The sequence below is a fragment of the Cricetulus griseus genome (genome assembly GCF_003668045.3).
Source record: "Cricetulus griseus strain 17A/GY chromosome 1 unlocalized genomic scaffold, alternate assembly CriGri-PICRH-1.0 chr1_1, whole genome shotgun sequence".
Taxonomy (NCBI): Eukaryota; Metazoa; Chordata; class Mammalia; order Rodentia; family Cricetidae; genus Cricetulus; species Cricetulus griseus.
Genome location: NW_023276807.1, coordinates 155,379,009 through 155,400,654, shown reverse-complemented (window position 1 = coordinate 155,400,654; position 21,646 = coordinate 155,379,009). Strand labels below are relative to the sequence as shown.

The window sequence follows — 21,646 nt, the reverse complement described above, 5'->3', positions numbered from 1 at the left end:
AATGGTGTTCAAGTGTGTGCACCCGTGCATGTAAATAAAAACACTGTTTCCACAACGTCTGTCATCTGCTAGTCTTTTGGGCTCCCTTTGAAACTGGAGGTACTGGAGAAAAAGTAAACTTGCCACACCCAATTCAGTAGATGAAATGCTAGCTACCAGATGCTTCTGTGGGGCTTAACAATATAACAGTAATACAAATATGCCTACCCAAAATTCTCTAAGTCATGTGGCCAGACCAGGCAGATATCCTGGTGTTGCAAGCTGCCTAGGAGGTTTAGGCGCACCCTAAGGGTGTGAGAAATAAAAACTGCCTTGGGGGCAAAGGTGCTGCCAAGGAATGGGGGAAGCCAAGACTAAGGAAACGAAAATGAAGAAATCTCAAACTGAAAGACTAATTAACGTCTCAAAAACAAAGCGCAGAGTCCTGGCTGCTATCGTTTATCTACAGCACGGGTGGCTGGCGAAAATCATGCAACCAGACTTTGCTGACAAAGGTGCCCAAAGTCAGTCCACTTCTGCAGAACAGTGACAGAGAACAGTGTACCTGCTGGCGGCTGGGAAGAGAGAGTAAACACTCCCAACATGCACTGAGGCGCTGGGCGTGGCTCAGGTTGCTCACACCCCCTGCGATTGGCAACCTAGTAATAATTAACTGCTGCTCGCCAACTATGCTGGGAGCAGCACAGTGGGGCCAGCCATGCGCCCTCCGCCCCACGGACTGAAGCCAGGAGCAGGTGAGTGAGCAGGTGAGTGACAAGGACGCCGGTACACCCTCGGGCAGTTACGCCTCCCCACTGCAGACAGGGACGCTGGCCACCTCCGGCTCCGCGCTGCTAGACCACAAGAGTCTCCTCTGCCCAGCGTGACAATAGCAGGTGAACTTGGAGGTGGAGGGGGAAAGCCCCATTCACTCCACTCCCTCCTTCGGGGTTGTGGGGGGTGGGGTGAGAGCAGACCCGCAGAAAGTGGAATCCATAGTCAGGGAGGGTAAATGGGTGCGTGCTTAAATCAAAAGTTTCTCAGAATACTCTTTTCCTGGACAAGGTAAGCTTGTGAGGAGGGTGAGGAAGACTAAAGGGAAAGAGTAAAGGGAAAGGTTTGGAAGAGCGAGCGAGTCCATCCTGCCCTCCCTCTATCCCAAAGAACCAGATCATTGACTTTACCTGAGCTGCAGGAATCCCCTATCCTAACAAATTACTAGACTCCTGCGTGACACCCGTCTCTGCATTTAAAGTGTGTGTTAAATGGCCACATCGTAAGGGGAAGATCCTTTGATTTGAGGGTTCGGTTAAATATTCGTTTCCTCAAGGCAAATCACAATGAAAACGATTTGGGATAGAATGAAGACCTCACCAAACAGTGATTAGAATAAATGTAATTACACAGATGTCCGTGTGTTAGCACCAAGATTCTGAAGTTGGGGAGCCTTGGGATCGAGTCTTGTGTCTATTACTTACCAGTGTGTCACTTTTAAAGTTATTTCCCATGTCTAAACCTCAAAAGTCTTCCATGTGTAAAGCAAGCCTGATAGTGTCAGTCACGTGGGGCTTTAGTGAGGATTAAAGAGGTAGCATTCCACAAATGGCACTTTTTATCACCTCCCACAAAACCACAGCTTTATAAAATGGGTGATTGATGTAGGGAGGGCAAGCTGACCTGAGCGAGGCAGAAAACACCAGACCTGGGGACACTGGAAGAGATCAATGCATCTAAGACCCAGCTGGTAACAATGGGCAAGCATCAGCTTTGTGAGCAGAGGTTGAAACTGCCTGGCTTCTCAACACATTCAAGTATTTAGCATACCTGGTGGCCAATTTAAACTTACATGTTATTCACTTTTATTTCATGAAACTTGTGCTTATTTCAGAGGGAAATAAAACATCTGTAGTGGAAAAATTATTATCTGTCTCGTGCCGTAGAGCACTTGCCCTTAAGTTTCACAAGAAAGACTGCTTTTGAATGATATTCATTGAATTAGACCATCTGGGCCAGGCCCTTCTATTGAAACACATACTGAATGGTTTACAGTCACATGATAGTAACTTTCATTTATAGTCAAACAGTGGCCCTGCTTTGTCAGTCTCTAACCCTTCAACTTAAATGACAAGGAAGTGGCTTTATTTTATAAAGTGTCGTGTAAAGAATGTTTTTTTGTGGCTCTTGCTGTTAGTTTTATGAATGTTGCTAAATGGTTTACCCTGAATCTTGACAGAAAATCATTATTGTCTTAAGTATTCTTTCTTCATTATAGAATCTCAATCTCCCAGTGCACTTTTAATTAGATATTGACTGAAAAATTATGGGTAGAATCCTAAAGCCAAACTAACTAAAGTTCCTTGTGCTGTTGTCTTCTAGTACCTAACAGTGACTAGTGCAGTTTAGCCCATAAAATAATCAAATTTATTTAGACTAAATGAGAGTATTAACTAAACATTTTTCATTTATTATATTGAATATAAATTGTCAAATACAATTTAAAGTATTTGATTTTCTATTTCCTAATAGATATATTAATATATAGAACAGTGTACCAATTAAGATAAATCTATTTAAATATATTTAATATTTCAATATTGAGATTAATCTCTTTAACCATGTAAGAAGCTGTCTTGGTATACATAAAAGTTTATCTGCTGTTCCTAAGATGTATAACACTTTATTACAAATTATAGAGTGTTTTAATCAGCTAGAGAGAAAAATAACCAGGGTGTTTAAGAAATAATGAACTTTTCTAATTATATTCAAAATAACATAATATATAATGTAAATAACATGTCACTAAATATTTTATACTCAGCTCTTTATTTTAGTTTCCTAAGATGAGTACCATAGCTGAACTAGATGTCTAATGCTAGTAGTCCATTTCCTTGTATCAGTTCCTTGATTACAATGTAGATGGAGGATTCTGGGACTAGCTGGGCCATGTAATGGTTTTACTTTCAGCTTTTTCTGAGTTCTCCACACTGAATTGCATGGTGGCTGCATCAGCTTGCACTCCATCCAACAGTGAATATGTGTTCCCCTTCTCCCACATCCTCACTAGCATCTCATCTCAACCATTCTGATAGGAATAAGATGAGATCTCAAAGAAATTTAAATTTTCATCTCACTAATTGCTAAGGATGTTGACTACTTTTTAAAGATGTAGTTTAGCCATTTTCATTTCTTCCTTTGAGAGCTCTCTGTGGAGGACCTCGTATGGTTGCTTTTCCTCAACTTCACACAAACACCTAGACCTATATGCAAAAGGAGAATATCAATTGAGGAATTGCCTCTGTCAGATTGACCTGTAGGTGACTGTGGGGGGGGGCATTTTCTTCATTAATGATTGATGTGGGAAGGCCCAGTTCACTGTGGGTGATATGTATGTATGTATGTATGTATGTATGTATGTATGTATGTATGTATGTATATCAGGTTGAGCGCCAGCCATAGGGAGCAAACAAGTGAGCACCATTTCTCTATCTACAGGGCCCTGACTTCCCTTCATGAAAGATTAGAAAGTGTAAACTGAAATAAACCCTTTCCTCTCCAGTTTGCTTTTGCTCATAGTGCTGGTCACAGCAATAGGAAAATCAAATGAGGACAAATTGGTAGCTTATTTTTTAGTTGGGTCATTTGTTTTCTTGACTCTTTGAACTTTTTAAATAGTTCTCTATGTTCTGGATCTCAATACTCTATCAAATGGATAGTTTGCAAATATAAATGACAATGGATTCAGCAGGTTATGTTTTTATGTGGATATTTTGTGTACATGTATAACAATAATTAAGAACAGATCATGAGTTTGAGGGAGGTAGCATGAGAAGGATTAGAGGGGGAGAGAGTGGGTCGAAATGATGTCAATGCAATACTCATGTATGAAAATGTCAAAAAACATAAAGGAAAAATAGGTTTTACCAAAATAAAAATAAAATATTCAAGTATTGAAAGCATAGCTTCTGAAAAAGTACTTCTCCACACTATTCCTTGTATTATGGTAGAGAACTAGTCCTTTGCAAACTTTTGTCTGTGTCTTTCAAAACTGTCAATTATAGTGCTTTCATAGCAGCAGGTACCACTGATTCTAGCAGTTGACCATAGGGATGTCTCCTATTGAAAGAAGTCAGGACTATGTCAAAGGAAATGTTCATTATTACTCAGGGTCCAGTCAATGGAGGTTCAAAAGAGAAAGTGTTGTTTATTTCACAGCCAGTAAGTGAATAGGAAAAGTGAGTCATGATCTTTGGGACAACTTTTAGAATTTCCTTTTGAAACCACAGATGGAGCAGTGAATCCTTGAGCCCAATGACAACAGCAGTGGCCAACTGAGCGGAGGAGCAAGATGCCTGAAGTCCCAATTGGGTACCATGATGCCAGTTTGCCTTCCCTTCTAATCCCACTTTCCTCATCTCCCCAAGGCACTCCAAGAAGAATAGAGTTTATTGATTAAGTGCCATGGAAATATGCAATAGATTTTAGAGATTTGGCATTTCCAATGTCATTTCATATAAACTGAGAGCAATTGCATGCTCATTTGGAAGTCTGTACTTTTTTGATCCTTACTCTGTTTAATATTGCCTTAAATTCAAGGGTTGAAATAAAAAAAAATTGAAACCAGGTGTAGTTACACACACCAATAATCTCAGCACTTAGGAGGTGGAGGAAGAAAGATTGGAGAAATTCACAGCCACCCTTGTATTCCAAGGCAGCTGTCAATCATCTCTACAAACAAGGTGCTGTAGCAAAGAAAAATATGGAGCCAAGCATTTCTTGGAATTCATTTCTTTTCCTTCTTTCAAAAACTGGATAATGGATGGAGTGGCAGACGGCTTCTGACTACATCCCATGTCCTCTAAGTGGAAGCTGCATGCCATGCCGATCTGCTCTCCCTATCTCCAGGTTTTGAGAAAACACCTTTATTTTATATTGAAATACGTATTTGTACATCCTCATTGCTTCTCCATGCTAGAACAATTTTCTCTGAAAAATAATACCATGTTTATAGTTCTTGAAATAACCTTACCTCATAATTAAATCATATACTCGTGATATTTCTGGGGTTACTTTTGTTTCTTAGTTACTTTTATTGTGGCTATGTGTGTAATGCAAGGTAAGTTTCCTACATATGTTTTTTAAATGTACATGTGAAATCAAAAGGAAAATCACTCGTCCTCTTAAAGCACTTAATTTTAGTTATTATTACTTTTATATAGGTTGTTGAGTGGCTCTAATATTTTATTAATTTTTATGTGTGTACTTTATATACACACTCTAAATGATGAATAATGAAGTAGTCATAATCCTGTTGTGAAGAATCTAGTAGTTAATTTAAGGAAAAAATAAGGAAAAGAGAGCGGTTAAGTCATTAGCAAGCTGTGAATAATTTATTATAAAAGTTCAGAAGCCAGCGAAGTGCTGTGGAGTTAGCGATGTTGTTTTGTTTAGGTTTCTATTTGGCTTTTTAAAAGAACCTGGTCCACTGGCTCTACATTCAGATCTAGGCTATATTTCTATACCCTGCATGGTAGCAGGTTCAAGGAAGACACTCAAGAAATGCTTGGTTGGCTATTCAAAGGAGTGAACCAAATTTTCCACTCTTAAATAAGTAACCATTGAAGTCACCCATGGTTGGGCACTGAAAGGTATTTTAAATAATTAGTCTATTTGTGTGGGACTTGAATTCCCTTCCTCCTCTCCCCACCTTCCTCATTCTGGTAACTGGCAGATCCAGGCATGCCCACATCTAAGCAGGAATACAGAGCTGGGGGAAGTGAACCCCAAAGGCCTCTTCTTTCTTTTCTCAAGTCCCAGAGCAACCCACACGCTGGGGCTGTCTGTCACCATCTCTAAAGGCTCCAGACCATCTGCCAGCTAAGAATGATTGTGTTTCCCTGGGCTTCTTCCATTCAGGCTCCCCTTAATTAAACCTGCCTGTTGTCTCCAGGGCTTTCTAAGACTTGATTGCCCTGTCAAATCTTCTTTCTCTGGAAATCCATCCTATGGGTCAAGATGGAAAAGTAAATAACCAAACTTATTAAACCAGTGTTCTCATTTTACATATAACCTAAGTCAATCACAATTCTTGCCCCAGGGCCTAGTAGTGATTATGATTCACTGTCCAAGCAAAGTGCATGTTTATAGCAACCATCTTCCTTCTCAAGTTGTAGTGCATTGTGTTCCTCCAAAGAACCGAATGCCCAAAGTATGACCTCAGAAAGTTCTAGACTTGCAGTCCTTCCTGTTTTCTTCCATCCTCCTTATCTCTGCCGCTTCTGACTGACTCTATTACTTTCTTCCTGAGCTTTTGTGATAACCAATTCAGACCTTACACCCATCAAGTCTTACTAATTTAGAAGATTTTCCTTAGAACTCCATAGGGTTTGATTTGCTGAGTCACAGCAAACAGGACTAGGAAAAGGGAAAGGAGAAACTATTCGAATTTGTAGATCCACCCTTTGCTCTGAGTAAACAAAACCTCTGAGATTTTTATCAAATCGTTCTCTTACTTTTTAGTTATTGGAATTCTCTGAACATTTTAGGCAGTTTTGGGATCATTTGTGTTCAATATTATTTTTATTCAACTATTGTACACTACCTATGAACACAGTCTTTTTTAATTCTTGTCCGTTAAATTCTATTCAACTGCCTTCTTTCCTAAGATTATATCTTCCAGAGTCTTAGGAGCTTACCTTTGATGTACTCTAACACAGATCACACCGTCTGACAGTACACTTGAACGGTGATGTTTGCCCTCTAAAATAAGGATAATTTATATTTTTCTATGCCTACAAAAAGATGGAACTGATAGGAAAGCTACTCCAACAATTCTTCAGCCTATCACTTCTCAGTCACTCAGCCGCACAGCACTTCCATGATACTCTTTACTTCCAAAGTTCCTCAGCATTTGATGGCAGCGAAGTTGCCATCTATGGTGACTTCTGGGTCCCCACGTTGTAAGACTGGGTAAGACAGCTCTCTAGATCCTTAATTCAGGTTGTATATTGGAAATACAGTCCAAGAGTCCTGACCTGTGGATTCAAGTCTGCTTATGATGGGGGGAGTGGTTAGGACTGAGACTGAGTTTGTTGCCTGATTGGATGTGTAGGAAAGAATTGTGGAGGAGGAAATACTGGAGCTGAGAGAAGTCAATGCTGCTCTTAACCCCATTGCTTGTAAGACTGTTAGACATCCTAATAGAAACTAGGTGGTAACAGGAGTTTGGAACTGAGCTGTTGCCAAGTAGATTAACAGATTCATTTGCTTGGAAATAGAGCTAGAGAAGTGAAGATGGAATAGACTCTCCAACCAGCCAGTATTTAAAGAGACATAAAACAGTGAACAGAACAGACTAAGACACTGAGATCTGTGAGGTGGCAAGAAAATAAGGAAAGTCGTTGTTGCTCAGCCTCAAAAGCCTAAGAAGAAAGTGTATCACACAGGGAAAGAAAACTCAGTCTTGTCTAATGCTTCTTCCAGACAGACAAAAATGGACAATTTGGCAAAGTATTGATGATTTAAATGTGGGCGGAGAGGCACAGGACAGGGCAAATTAAATAGATGGTAAATAGCCCATAAATGGATCCAAGAAAAGGTAGTGTTTGAACCACATCATCATCACTGAAGGATCTTGATGTGGGATATCTACAATGCATTTTTGTAGGTTCTAAGAATGAGAAAATATAAAAGTAAAACTCAGGGTTTAGATGCTGGAGCAAGATCTGTGTAACCAGACATCCAGATCTATCAATCTTGGGAATGGGTGATTGTAGTTTGTTAGGCTCAGGGGCAAACTATGTCTTTGCTGTAAGGAAGCCTGGCATGGAGAGGATTGTAGCTAGGATTTTGTCCCTTCTAGCATGAGTCATCCATGACACAGACCTTGGGCAATGATGTACTATCAAAAAGACATTGTTATGATTTGAACCAGGGCAATAGAAAAGGAAGTAAGACATAAATCAGTAATGACAATATAGGAAGCAGAAATACACAAACAGAGTGGTGCTGATAAAGCAGCATGGGGAGACTGGAAAGGGGCCCATAGGAGTGGGACACATCTGGGCCAGTGGTCGAGATCCCCTTGTGATCAGCTGAAGGAGAGACATGATGGTGTGAAATTTCATTACCCGAGGTCTGTCATTGAAGAAATGCTTCAGAGCTGAGTGTGTAAAGATGGGTTTGAGAACAAATAAAGAAAATGTAAAGATTAGGAGACTTAGGCTATGTGTACTAAGAATGAAATCCAGGAAGGTTGGCACCAAGTAAGAATTGTGATGGTCACAGTGGTAGAAGCATGAAACAAACAAACAAACAAACAAACAAAAAGACCACAGTTAAATACTGAGCTCAGAGTCAGAGTCAGATACAAGATGCCTGCTGAGATCAGCAAAGTCCTCAAAGGAAAAGGATGCAGCAGGATTTTATGAGACTAGTAGAATAACTATTTAACCATCCCTTCTTCTTCCTCCTTCTGCTTCTCCTTCTCCTCTTCCTTCTCCCTCTTCTCCTGTTCCTTCTTTCCTTCTCTTTCTTCCTCCTTCCTTCTTTCTTCTTCTCCTCTTCCTCCTTTCTTCTTTCCCTCCTTGTAGCCCAGGAAATTAGTATATATAATTTCTTCCACTCTTCTTGCCACACCCAAACAAACTACTATGAAAGTAAAGAGAATCCCATACAGGTCCTTTTTATTAAGGAACTGAGCTTTTCTTTCCAGCCCGCCTTTTGATTCTGATTATAGTGCCTGTGATTTTTCCAGGCTCAAAATGATAATTACGTGTGTGTGTGTGTGTGTGTGTGTGTGTGTGTGTGTGTGTGTGTGTGTGTGTGTGTTTATACAAAATGGACCAAGCAGAAAATACTCTTAGTATTTGTGACCACACCCTGATGCCATTGATGTGAACTTGTAATAGAGGCGATCCTTGGTATCCGATCTCAGACTCCTAGGCCTGCAGGATAGTTGGAGGCTATTACATCATCCTTAGTCAGCTCTCAAGCCAGGACTTGACTTCAGTGCCTGGAATCTTGTCCTGATTTGGGGTCCAGCCACTTTGGGTGAGGTGACTGCAGGAGAAGTACTGTGATCCGTTGTATAGACTTAAAAGCTTCTCATATGCATTAGAGACGAAAGCAAATACTCAATTTAAATAATAAAGTCACTTGGGTATGTCTCCCAGCAACAACACATTCATACTTTTCTAATGTTTTAGGGCATCCTCAGATCATCTTGGAAAGGGGGGAAGGATAACAATGATGGATCACCAGTACCCTTCTTGGATCTTTGTCAATGAGAGGACATTCATAACCAGGTAATCATATATATGATATGTTAGTCTGCTCCAGTCACTGATAGAATGTGCCATTCAGACCTTTCTAGACATGACCTATGACCAACAAGATCAGCACCGTGAATCACTAGGTAAGATCCTAGATAAGAAAATAAAGTATATTCCTAAAGACTGCTAAGCCATACCCTGTCATAGAGTAGCCACTCATATTTCAATTACAGTTGTCTGATTCCATTTAAAATTATCCTCCAGTTTTAATAACTGAAACATTTATGAAGACTAAGTTAGGGAGATAAAGCTCATGGATGATATTAACACACTCAGAATTTGCACTAAAGCCAGAAATCATGTATTCAGTCCTTAGCTCTCTCTTTCTGCATTACCATTTCTGAAATATTTCATTTTTTTTTGACATGAGATTATGTAAGATATGACCACTATCCTTACCTAATTTCCTACACCCAATAAATAGCATCTTCTATTGCTTTGTGAAGTTTAAGAACTAGAAAGCTGAGAGCTGAACCTGTCTGAGCCAGGGCAGATCCTGACAAAGACAAAGTAGTAGACTCAAAGGGTTCCCAAAACATGGACTAAGTCATACAGATGCTGAGAGGAGAATGGAAGCCACATGAGAAATGCCAATATTGTCAGTCAGTGTAGCAAAGCCAAGGGGCACAGAAGTGGTCAGAAGTCACCCCTAGAGGATAAAAATGTGAAAAGAGAACATGAAAGGCCATTTTAAAGGGAGAAGTCTCCTTGTTTGTTGCTCAGACAGTTGCTGGGTACTCACTGTGGAAGGGCTGTAATAAGCACTGAGCATTCAGAAATGGACCAAACAAAACCCTACTTTCAAGGGACGACAGAGAGTTCAGTCAATATGAACATAAATGCTAAAATAAATAGGACATTTGAGTAAAGCAGGAAAGCAAGTGAAGAATCTGAAGGTAGACAGGCAGGGAGTCTCTAATTCAAAAAAGTATTCAAGGAAGACCTTAGTGAAGACTCAGGACTGGAAGAAAAATGACTGTGAGCATCCCTACCTCTGAAACAGGTGCATACTTGACAATATTGGAATGGCTGGTGCAGAGGAACAAAGTAGAGGGTGAAAAAGTGAGATCAGGGACTCATGGGGCCCAGAACACATGGTGTTTCACAGGCCATTATGAGACTTAGCCTTTCCTCCCAAATAAGGTGAGAAGCCGTGGAAAGATGGTGAATACAGCAGTAATAACGCTGTTGATCTGACTGTTATTTGAGGAACGCATTGATGAAGGGCATAAATAGAGGCAAAGAAGTGATCCTTCACAGTGGAGATGATGGTGTCCTGAACCGTGGCACCAAGAGCAGTGGAACAAGGCCTGCAATAGATCAACCAGTGAGGTGACTCGAGATTAGCAAAGCACTCCAAGGAAAATGTGCACCAAGTATTTTATGCTACTATCTTGTTAAATAGTTTACATGTTTTGTTGCATTTATAGAATTATAAAAGCTGAGATTTCTTTTGGGTATATGCCTAAGAGTGGAATTGCTGGATCTTGTGGTAGACTGATTCCCATTGCCATACTGATTTCCAAAGTGGCTGTATGAAAGACTCTGATGACATCCTATGGAAGGCCTCACCATCCAGGGGGAGCAGAAAAGATATGTGACAGATCAGGTTTTAGTTTGGGGGGGGGCGGGTAGGGGAGGACGGGTGGGAGAAGGGAAATGGATTGTCATGTAAAACAATCCTGTTTCTAATTCAAATAAAAAAAAGCTGGAAAAAAAGCTGACATTTAAAGTATGTATATTGATCACACATTGAGGAAAAAATGCAGTTTAATTGTAGCTTATTTATTACCTTAAACAGATTCCATTTTACATAGCTGAGACCACACTGTATCTTGTTTTACATGCCCATCATTAGATTACAAATATTTCCCCATACCACTAAAGGAAATCTTACTAAAAAGTTTTGATTGATACAGTAGCATTCAATGATACAGAAATGCTACCCTGTAGTCATTCCCTAATTTCTATCTTCAAGATGGCTGTAATTTTGTTTTGATATGTAAGGTTGGTTGACAGAAATAGCCCTGGAGCAATGTGTACAAATAAGGTAAGGTTACTTCTTCAAATTAGCTCTCTGAAAACATCTGCTTTCGCCAGCAGCTGAAGGTCTAGTGGCCTCTCTTCCTTATTTCTTCCAGGAGCACCTGGTTAGCCTAGGTGAAATGTAAATCACTTGAGGGTAAGAACTACCATCTTTTGTAATGGTTCACAAAGTTGGACAGGTGGGTAAGCTTAATGTGTGAAATGACTTTTAAGTGAAACACAGATGCTCGTCTTATTTTAACACTATGGAAAGTATTAAGGAAATATAAGTATACACAATCCTTGGTTTCACAAACATTAGGAAAAAATAACAAAGGAAAGCACAGTTAATTAGAAAACTGTTGACAGTAGTAATACTTTAAGTTACCCTAAATTATTAAAACAGCCATGCATAATTAGCTTTACAGTGCTGCCATAGCCCTCAGCCAGACCACATTGGGCTTTCTTCTCTCTCTCTCTCTCTCTCTCTCTCTCTCTCTCTCTCTCTCTCTCTCTCTCTCTCTTTCTCTGGGGTGCAGGGAGAGGAAGAAATAGTTTATTTAGGTCACTTGTACATTTATCTTTCTTACACATTAGCCTTAATATCTAATATATAAAATTAATATTTCCATCTCTGAAAATACTTTCACAAGCATTTCCTAAAACCCAGCTATAAGATAGAAGAAAAAAACAAGAATGCATTTTGAAAACCTCTGTACGTTCCCACATTATTATTTCTCTGCAATTAAATATATTACAATGAAACCACACATTGCTGAGGGTGGTCCAAAAGGAGGCTCAGATTGCTGTGACCTTTATTTTTTGTCTTTAACTCAGTCAACTGAAGAACTTAGAGTTTGTCTTCCATAGTCTAGAGCATCTTTTAGGCCATGGCACTCTACATGCTTATCCAAGTCCTGTATGACTGAATGCCATCAGGAGCAGCTTAACTCCACAGACACTATGCGTCAAGATAGAACTCTTTAATATGTGCCTGGTCTGCGGAACGCCTGATTGTGAATCGGAATCTCATCAGCAGTACAGCCCCTGGGCTCTGTCCCAGAGCTGGTCAGGTGACTGTGAGAATCTCACCAACAGTACAGATGTTAGGCTCTGTCCCAGAACTGGTCAGGTGACTCTGCTGCCTACTGAACTCGGTGAACTTCTCAGAGGAGGAAGGGATAAAGTTCTGGCAACTTGTAACTTTCCATCATAAAATTCCAGGAACCATAAGAAATCTCTGCAAAACTGTCATCAAACATGATAGCAATGCTGCTGGCTAATTATGGTATCCAGTGTGTACACATCTGGCAGTCTCCACTGTTTACTTTTTCTTCAGCAGTTTTTCAGCTCTCCCTGTCTATGTTAGGCATCATAGAGAACAAAACAGAAATTGTCAACTTATTAAAGTATTTTTATTTGCCTACAGAAATGTAGCAAAGTGTTGGAAATTGTTATTAAAATAGATTTTAAAATAGGAAAAAGTAGTATATACCTAGTTGAAAATTTGGTCCCAGCACATATAATGAGAATTAACATATGAGCAATAAAACAAGCAATCCCGGGGTCATGGCTCCACCCACAGCCAGCAGAGCACTTGTATTTTAGGACTGCATGACAGTTTGTTTTCCAGACTTCCTGGCCCATTGTTGGCATCAGTTCCTTTCAAGCTCCAGTGACTTGGGTTCCAGTTGCTGCTTCACTGCCTGGAGTCACTGCAGTGCCAGGTGCCCATGCAAATATTCCAAATTAAATGTGGTTCCATTTGGTTGCTTTCAAAGCACCTTATTTTTACATTGTAAATCAGAACACTTTAGAAGTGATCGAACACCAGCCCTGTATTTAAAGCAAACAAAGGTTCAGTCTAGTTTTAAATGCAGTTCAGATTTCAGAACCCAGTAGGCTTGGTGCTTCTCAGAACCTGATATCAACCCTCACCAGCCAGAAGGCGCATGTGCACTCCTGTCCTTAGTAAATAAGTTTAATTAGCATGGTGTCATGAGTTTATGCAGAAAGAACATTGTCCTTCCAGCTTCTTTTTCCAGGCTTGTTGGCCAGTGCCCTTTTGCTGAGACAAAAGAACCAGCCACCTACATTGCTAAGCACAAATTATTCACAAAGGGACAGTGTTCCTGAGTCTGCCTCCTACCAGGCTCAGAGAGCCGGAGGGCTTTGTGATGGATGGTGGGAGTCCAGAGTCTTCTCATCTAAGGAGTGAACACCCACCAAGCCCTGTGTATAAGGAGATGCATTGCTCTCAGGAAGGCCACTTCTGGGTTTAATAGGATACTCAAGGCCTCTCTAAAGTTTTTTATAGAGTCAAGAGTTTAACTTGAGTCAGAGACAAGGGGTTTGAAACATGTGCTTAGAATCCTCTCCTTTAAAACAGGGACTTTTTTTTTTTGTGTGTGTGTAGGAATTGTTTTACAGTTTTCACAGTATTACTATCTGATGATCAGGTGAACATAAAAGATTAATATAGAAAAAAGATTAATATAGTAGAAACTGAATGATACATATGGATTATGTCACAAATAGTACAGTAATGTCCCCAGATATATGGGAAGAGGGCACTTGCTAAAAGTTCTTCATAGTCAATATTTCCCCAAAGGCCTCTGTTGTCAGTACCCATTGAGTGTGTCAATGACAGTCCCCTGCTGCTACCAGTTCAGTTCATCGGCTGCATTACCCATCCTGTCACTTAGCAGGTTCAAAACACAAGATCTTCCCAAGAAACACAGAGACTTTTCCAGAATCAGAAGTCAAATATCCAGCACTCCACCCCTCTGTTTATTACCTGTGTACAATTTGCTTGAATTTCTGATAGCTTGCCAATTGCATTGTGTCACACTTGGGTATGTGTCATCTGTGTGGCGCCCCCTCCCACAGAGTAGACTAGGATTCAATTTCCATGTTTTATTCCCTAAACAAGTGATGTTTGAGGGTGTTCCTTGAGCCAGAAGCTGTTGCTAGAACAGCTAAGGTATTTGGATAAAGCAGGACCCTTCTAGAAGGAACTTGCTGTCTGACACTGCAGCTCTCTGCTTGCCCAGAAGATTGCCCGGAGGCCAGGCCCTTTCTGGGAGTTTCTGGGTCTTCATTGAATATGAGCTAGGTATCTCCATGTCCAAGTTCTCAGCTGGTTCAGCCGCTGTGCTCTTTGGGAAGTGCAGGTCCAAGGAGGCAAAACAAAGTGAGAGGACCTCCCTTGACTGAGATCCAGGAGAGACAGTTTATACTGAGGGAGAGCTAAAGAGAGTTAGGGAATAAGGATCAAGAGGTATCTGATGCAGGAAGCCTCAGAATCCAGTGTCCAGTGAGTTAGAGCAAGCAAACAGCTCCAGGATAGCATATATATAATGAGTATGGGTGTCCTGTCTGTCTACATGCATGTCTGTACACAGTGTGCAAGCCTAGTGCCTGCAGAGGCCAGGAGAAGGCATCAGATTCTCTGGGAATGGAGTTGTGAGCAGCTGTTGAGTGCTTAGTATCAAACCTAGGTTCTCTAGAAGAGCAGCCAGTGCTCTAACCTCTGAGCTATCCCTCCAGACCTGGAAGGAAACTGAGAAGGAAAGTGGGAGAGGGCCCACACAGAACCATGTACCGTGATAAGGGTTGGATGGTTTTCTCAAAGAGCTACAGATAGACATTTAAAGACATTAAGCAAAGCAGATGATATGATTAGACATGTTCTGTGTTCAGTGGACATCGTGTGAGTGACAGGTGGGCATTACTCAGAATAGCTGGGCAGTTGCTTAGTGTATTTATTTGCAATCGAGAAGAATCAGCTGTCAGTCCTGAGAACAAAGCTGGTTATAGTGGCTGTAAGACTATGTGAGGAAAAAGCTCCAGCCTGGAGCTCCTGCTTGCATCACATCAGTGGCCCTGGGGATTATATATCACCTTCTAGCAGCACTCTCACAGGTCTGGTGAGGCTGGTTGGCCTACAGGTAGCAATTGAAGGACTTCATTAAGTAGACCAGTTAGATTGCTTTCCCCTCCAAAAGGAGCAGGGCATCAGAGTGTGAAGTCACCCTCATTCATCTTTCTTAGCAGGCACAATGTCCCTCACCTTTCACGCACAAGGAACGTTGTTCTTTAGCACACTTGTGCCTCTCAATATATATATATATATATATATATATATATATATATATATATATATATATATATAACCAGTGATATGTGGCACAGCCATGTTTACTTTTCAAATGATTTTTCCCCAAAATTTTCCATTAAGCCCTGTTTTAGAAAAAGTTGAGAAACTGAAATATAAGCAAAACAGGGGATGAATGAGAAGCATCATTTGGAACCATCTTCTGCTCTCTACCCAGCCAGTCACCTCCAATTCCCAAGCCCAATCAGCCTTGCACAGTTGAAGCTCATTGATAACCAACATGGACAACTACAACAGCCTCCTGCTGGGGCTTCCACTCTGAGGCCCATTCTCTTTGGGCTACCAGATGTTTCCCTCTTCTGTAAGCCCCATTATCTTGCCAAAATCCTCCAAAAGTTTCTTGTGCTCAGAGCAAAATGCCCACCCCTCTGTCTAGCTTCAGAGGCTAGCAGGCACTCTAGAATCACTTCTTTCCCTTCCCTTCAGAAGTGCCATGCTTAGTCCTACTCTCAGAACACTTGTGTGTCTGCCCAGAATTGGAATCTCTCCCTTACTCTTTCTCTGGCTGTGTGCTCCCATTACTGAGGCCTCAGTTTACCATCTCAGACCTCCTGAGCTGCCTCTCTCAAGTCCTCTTCCCAAGCACTGTACCATAGAATCATGCTTTCTTTTGAGAAATCTTACCCTCCTTCAAATGGTGGTTTTCTTTGTTTTGTTTTCTTTCCTTGCCGTCTGCTAGAAAGTCATTCTCATCTGTAGACGCCCAATGCTTTCTTCCAGGCTGCACCTTGCTTCTACAATGTCTGTTAGGCTTTAGTCCCACTGGATAGAAATAAGTGAGTGACCACCTCAAAGACCTTACCCATGACATTACTATGACTTCACATGTATCATCCCCAGATGATGTTTTCATATCGAGGGGTAAAGTGATGACCCACATGACGCATCTCTCTTTTTAATGTACACACAAGTTTAGAGTCATTAGAAATAATCAATGCGCCCTTTCCTGATTGACTCGTGCAGTGGAGGCGGTGATCTTGGATGCCAGGTTTTTGTCATGTAGACACCTCCACTGCAAAGATGATCAACATACCAAAAACCCGAACAACTTTCTGTAAGAAATGTGGCAAGCATCAGCCTCACAAAGTGACCCAGTATAAGAAGGGCAAGGATTCCCTGTATGCCCAAGGAAAGCAGCACTAAGATTGGAAGCAGAGTGGTTACAGTGGGCCGACAAAGCCAGTTTTCTGAAAGAAGGCCAAAACTGCAAAGATTCACTCAGGTTTGAGTGTGTGGAACCCAACTTCAGATGGATCAAAGAGGATGCTGGCCATTAAGAGGTGCAAGCATTTTGAACTGGGAGGAGACAAGAAGAGAAAGGGCCAAGTGATCCAGTTCTAAAACTTGTGTCTTCTGAGAGGAAAATGCTGAAGCAGTAGGAAAATGACCTGTTAGGAAATAAAGTTACCATTCCTGATATCTTATAAAAAAAAAAGTAATAAATTAGTTCAAGTCAGAATGACTACATATCTGAGCTGTCATTCTCCCTATAGGAAGCCTCCCCCTCTTTTAAAAAGCTAATATTACCTGAATTCTCAGTGCTGTAGATGTAAAAGATTGGATCCAAAAGTGGGAGCCCTGGGCTGCTCCGGAATCACCTAGGACCTGTTAGGAATGCAGACCTCAGGGCCCACCCCAGACCTCCTCCATTAGAAGCTTGGCAGGCTCAGCTCAGCAGTCTTGTCTCCACAAGCTCTGTGGGCCTTGCTCTTGCCCATTCAAAGTTGAGAAACTTGTATTTAATGTATAGCTCAATGGGTTTCGTGGCATTCATTCACCCAGTAGTCTACCATGCTTTCATGTTTGTGGAATTTTCAAACAGGGTTTTCTTTACCTTCTAGTGCTTCTCACTCTGTTCCCTCCCAAGACAGCACCAACAAGAAACAAAGTCATGTTGGTTAAAAGCGTCAACTCTTCCCTTCGGATTGGCATCAAAGCATGAACAGTGGCACTCACGTGTAAATAGCATTAACACTGTGACCCAGCCCCTGCTGCTGGGTGTCTCAGGCCCTGGGAGAAGATGTAGAGGCAGAGCCCTTCTTCACTCTGGCCTCTGCCCACTGGCAGCACAAGCTACCACAAGTACTTGGCTGCTTGTGCTAGCAGAAAATGAGATCAGCTGTTCAGCCTTCCATTGCAGAGGCCAACTGGATGGCAGGTTATGTTTTCATTTTTTAATCTTAAACTTTAAAAGCCAAACATGAAAAGAAGTGGGTAAGTTTTCCCCCCTCTTTGATGGATAGAAAACAAACCCTCCAGGGTGCAAGTTTTCAAATACTGATATTTACTCTTCTGAAAGGAGTCTGTTTGAAATGGTCAAACCCAAGCCTATAAAAGCCAGAAACAGAGGAAAGAGCAGCAGAGGTTCCTGAGTTCTAGGCCAACCTGGGCTACAGAAAAAGTGTTCCATCTGTCTCTCCTGTCCACACCTTGCAGCATGCTTCCAAGTAGAAAGACGCCTCTCATAAGGTGGGGTTTAGGTAGTTAAAACATCTGGAGCCTTCCTTTCATCTACCACCTAGTTCCCCACCCTGCTGCCTCTGACCAGGGGGAGTTCCTGATGCTCTAGCATGGAGTTTCTGGAGCAGCCAGGAATTCTTCCTCTTTGAAAAGAACAGAAGCTTTGGCGCATGTGCCCCTGCACTGGACTCTGACATCAAGAGATGGAAATTTGCTTCAGTCAAGATGGCCCTCTTCCCCACCCCCAGGGCCCCAGCTTTCAGACTTTGGAACCCAGTCCCTTCATTTGCAATGGAAATGTGACTAACCTACTTTGCTAAGCTGAGGAAGGTCTGTATGCCAGGTGGTGAGATGAGGCATTCTTTCTTCAGTGTCCCAGCCAGAAAAAAGAGGCCCAAGGCAGGGAGACCTGGCACCCAAGCTTTCTTCCGGGGGAGGGTTAGGGTTGCTAAAGTTTGCAATTTCAATTCCAGGATTCCAGTGGATTGTGAGGAAGGATAGTGGGCTCTGAGAAGTTTGCCAGTGCTTACAGACATCAGCACTTAAGAATGAGGGCAGTGTTAGCTGACATCATAGGACTTTTTTTCTGTTATCTTCACACTTCCTGATCTTGCCTTTCCAGAGGCAGGCAACCATGTATACTATGAATTATGGATGTCAGTTAAGAAAAATCATGAATACATTAAACACTTAATGCACAATTTGGAGAGTAAGCAACATTACAACCCACAAAATAATAATCCCTGCAACAGTCAATCCATTACGCCTACATGTTTAATTCCTAGTTGTTTTTAGATTTATTCTATTTGTGTGTGTGTGCACACATGTGCATATGCGTGTGTGTGTGTGTGTGTGTGTGTGTGTGTGTGTGTGTGTGTGTGTGTGTGTAGTATGAGGACCAGAGACTTCAGAGCCCCTGAAACTGTAGTTACAGACAACTGTGAGCCATCTGATATGGGTGCTGGGAACCAAACTTTGGTCTTCTGGTAGAGCCCACCTCTAAGCCATCTCTCCAGCCCCTAATTTCTAGCTGTTTTATAAAGGCATATAGAATGTTCTCAGTTAAGCTTTTTGAAATTGTTAAATAATCTCATTGCTAAAATTTAACATTATGAACAGAGTCAATGGAAAAAAGAAAACTAAATATGCAAAAAGGGGGTAGGAGGTGTTTTTATTCTGCCCTGTGTGTTGAAGGGACTCAAGTAAAACAGTCCTGCTCTGAAACATGGGACAATCCAGAAAGAATGTCACCTAGTGCCAACATCAGTGACTGACTTAAGCCATCAACATTTTTCAGAAGTCTCCCAGAGAATGACATGGACATAGGAGTCACAACCAAGCATGGCCATGGACATTACTTGGTACATGGTAGTCTCTTAAGGTCATGTTGCATTACAGCACGTGACAATGTCTGTACTTTGTTCACATTGGGCACAAGTTATAAGGATCAGGAATGGGACAGGGCTCATGGTTTCCAGGGAAAGTGTAGAAGAGCCATATTGTGATGCTGTAAACAATTGGAAAAGCAAAAGGAGATTATTATAATACAACTCAAACTTGACACCCATGCGTCTCTGGATAGGAAGCATAATTCCCTTCCACCCATCATCCTGTCTCATACCCAGGTTTATTACAGTTTAGAAAATCAAATAAATGTTTCTTCTAGACAGCTGAATAGTATGATAGGGAAGAGGAACTCATTTCTTGATAAGCTTGTTATCGATGACACACATAATGTAGGTAGCTCCCATCTGCTGTTCTACAGTTCTACAGTTCTCGACACAAGGTACAAAGTGCACGTTAACATTTCACAGTTCATTTGCATATACCAAGTACGCCTTAATGTCTTGCAGTTCATTTGCATATGTAAAGTACACCTTAACATTTTACAGTTCATTTGCCTATACAAAGTACACTTTAACATTTTACAGTTATTTGCATATGCTGTAACCCACTAAAGCCAAGCAGGATCTTAGAGGCACAGGTGCCCTTACAATCCCTCCTCCCCTTGTCAGTTCCTTCATGGCTTGCTGTCTTCCAAAACCCATGCTAGAGAATTCTGGGCATGCATCAGCATCTCCCAGTATGCCTGGCTTGCAATGCCAGTGTTGGAATGCTAGTTTCTCTGGTGGATACTGATGCCCCGTGAATTTCTTTGGTTAGAAATTCAGTCTGTATAGAAATTTGGCATTTCTCAGTTTAGTAAAAACACCTTCCCCTTAATTAGTGTGTGACAATGTTCTTAAAAACCCATGTTATGTACTGTGACATAATATTTTATGTTACAAAAATCCCACAAGTTTTTCCCAGAAAGTCAAGATTTGATGACTCACTCAAATGTGTTTTAATCTTATTTATGTTCTTTTGCTGTCTCTGTATCTTCTAGACATCCCAAGTTAATGAAAAAGGACCAGATGGATAGCCCCTTTCTGAGCTACCATTTTAGAACTTTGTTGGGGGATTTGAATGGCCTGTTGTAACCAACTGGTCTGTGTTGGGTGAGGACATATTTGGGAACTGAGGGAGAGAGAGGCACAATTTGTTTATTATTATTATTATTCATTAAGAATGGGTCTACTGAAATGGGCTCTTAAAATTCTGCTAAAATTACTACTGACAAGTCACATTGTATATTTAGTCCATATCCCTTTTAATGACAAAACAAACAGAAAACCTCAATAACACTTTTCATCTAGCCATAAGTGCCTATATTTTAGACTCCATCTAGATCATTCCATATACATGGATCATTCAGTTGTCTTCCCAGAGAATACCAGCCTTGTTCTTGAGCCTCTGGCTCAGTGATATGATGGCCTCAACCTCCTTTGCTGCCTCCTTGTTGTCTGTGCCTTCGGCTCTCTACCTACTGGCTTCCGTGTTGCTCTGTTTTTCCTCTTGCCTAGAACTTCACTAGCTTCCCGTTTCCCAGGGGATGAACTTGTTTCTTAAAGCACTCATTCTTGGGAATCCCCGGTTCATGCTCCACTCTGAGCTGCTCTCACAGACTTCAGAAATGCTGATGGGTTCTTATTAACGCTCTCCTGACCTAGCAAGCAATTCCAGTTTAGGTATTGCCCACCCAGGTTCACCACAGGGGACCATGTGCTCACCTTCTATGTGGGAGGAAGGTTTCCTGACTCAGCTCACATAGTGATTCATGCATGTATGAATAAATGGCCATTAGTTCAGCCTTTCTGTTAGCATGCTTAATTTGAATTAGCCGACACAGGGAACCAATGGGTGGCAACTCTTTATTTCCTAATGTCCCTCATTTCACTAATCAACCCATTTATATCACAGGTACACCTTTCTTCCTAGTGTTACGTTCACCCATTCCATCACTGAGCCCATAAACTAATCAGCTTCTAAAGTCCCCTTTCAAGTAAGATGCACACAGTTAAAAGGCCCTTGTAGAATGCATTCACAGTCACTGTGGTTTTTCATGTAACTTCTAAATTAAATTAAATGCTTTAGTTTACCGAGCTAAGTCTTTGTCTATGCTCCAAAATCCTTTAAAGTACAAAATACTCAATCAAAAAATCTCTGGCAGGTGGTGAGAAGAATGGGAAAACTTTGGTAGCCTCTTGCTACCCAGTGTTGCACAGTGGAAGATGGATTAGTGGGGTCCCTCTGCAAAGGGCTAAGCTGTCAGCATTTTTAGGGTGTATGGATTGTA

The 21,646-nt window shown here is 41.3% G+C and overlaps 1 protein-coding gene and 1 pseudogene across 1 annotated transcript in view; both read left to right on the top strand.

Annotated features, from left to right (window-relative positions):
* Positions 1-367: 367 nt before the first annotated feature.
* The window catches only part of Rassf6 (Ras association domain family member 6), a 38,425-nt gene continuing 17,146 nt past the window's right edge, over positions 368-21,646 (top strand). Inside the window, exons 1-3 of the mRNA XM_035453051.1 lie at positions 368-503; positions 801-987; positions 9,183-9,281. Coding sequence (XP_035308942.1) covers positions 368-503; positions 801-987; positions 9,183-9,281 — 422 coding nt within the window. The remainder of the gene's footprint in view (positions 504-800; positions 988-9,182; positions 9,282-21,646) is intronic.
* LOC118239714 lies at positions 16,531-16,851 on the top strand (annotated as a pseudogene).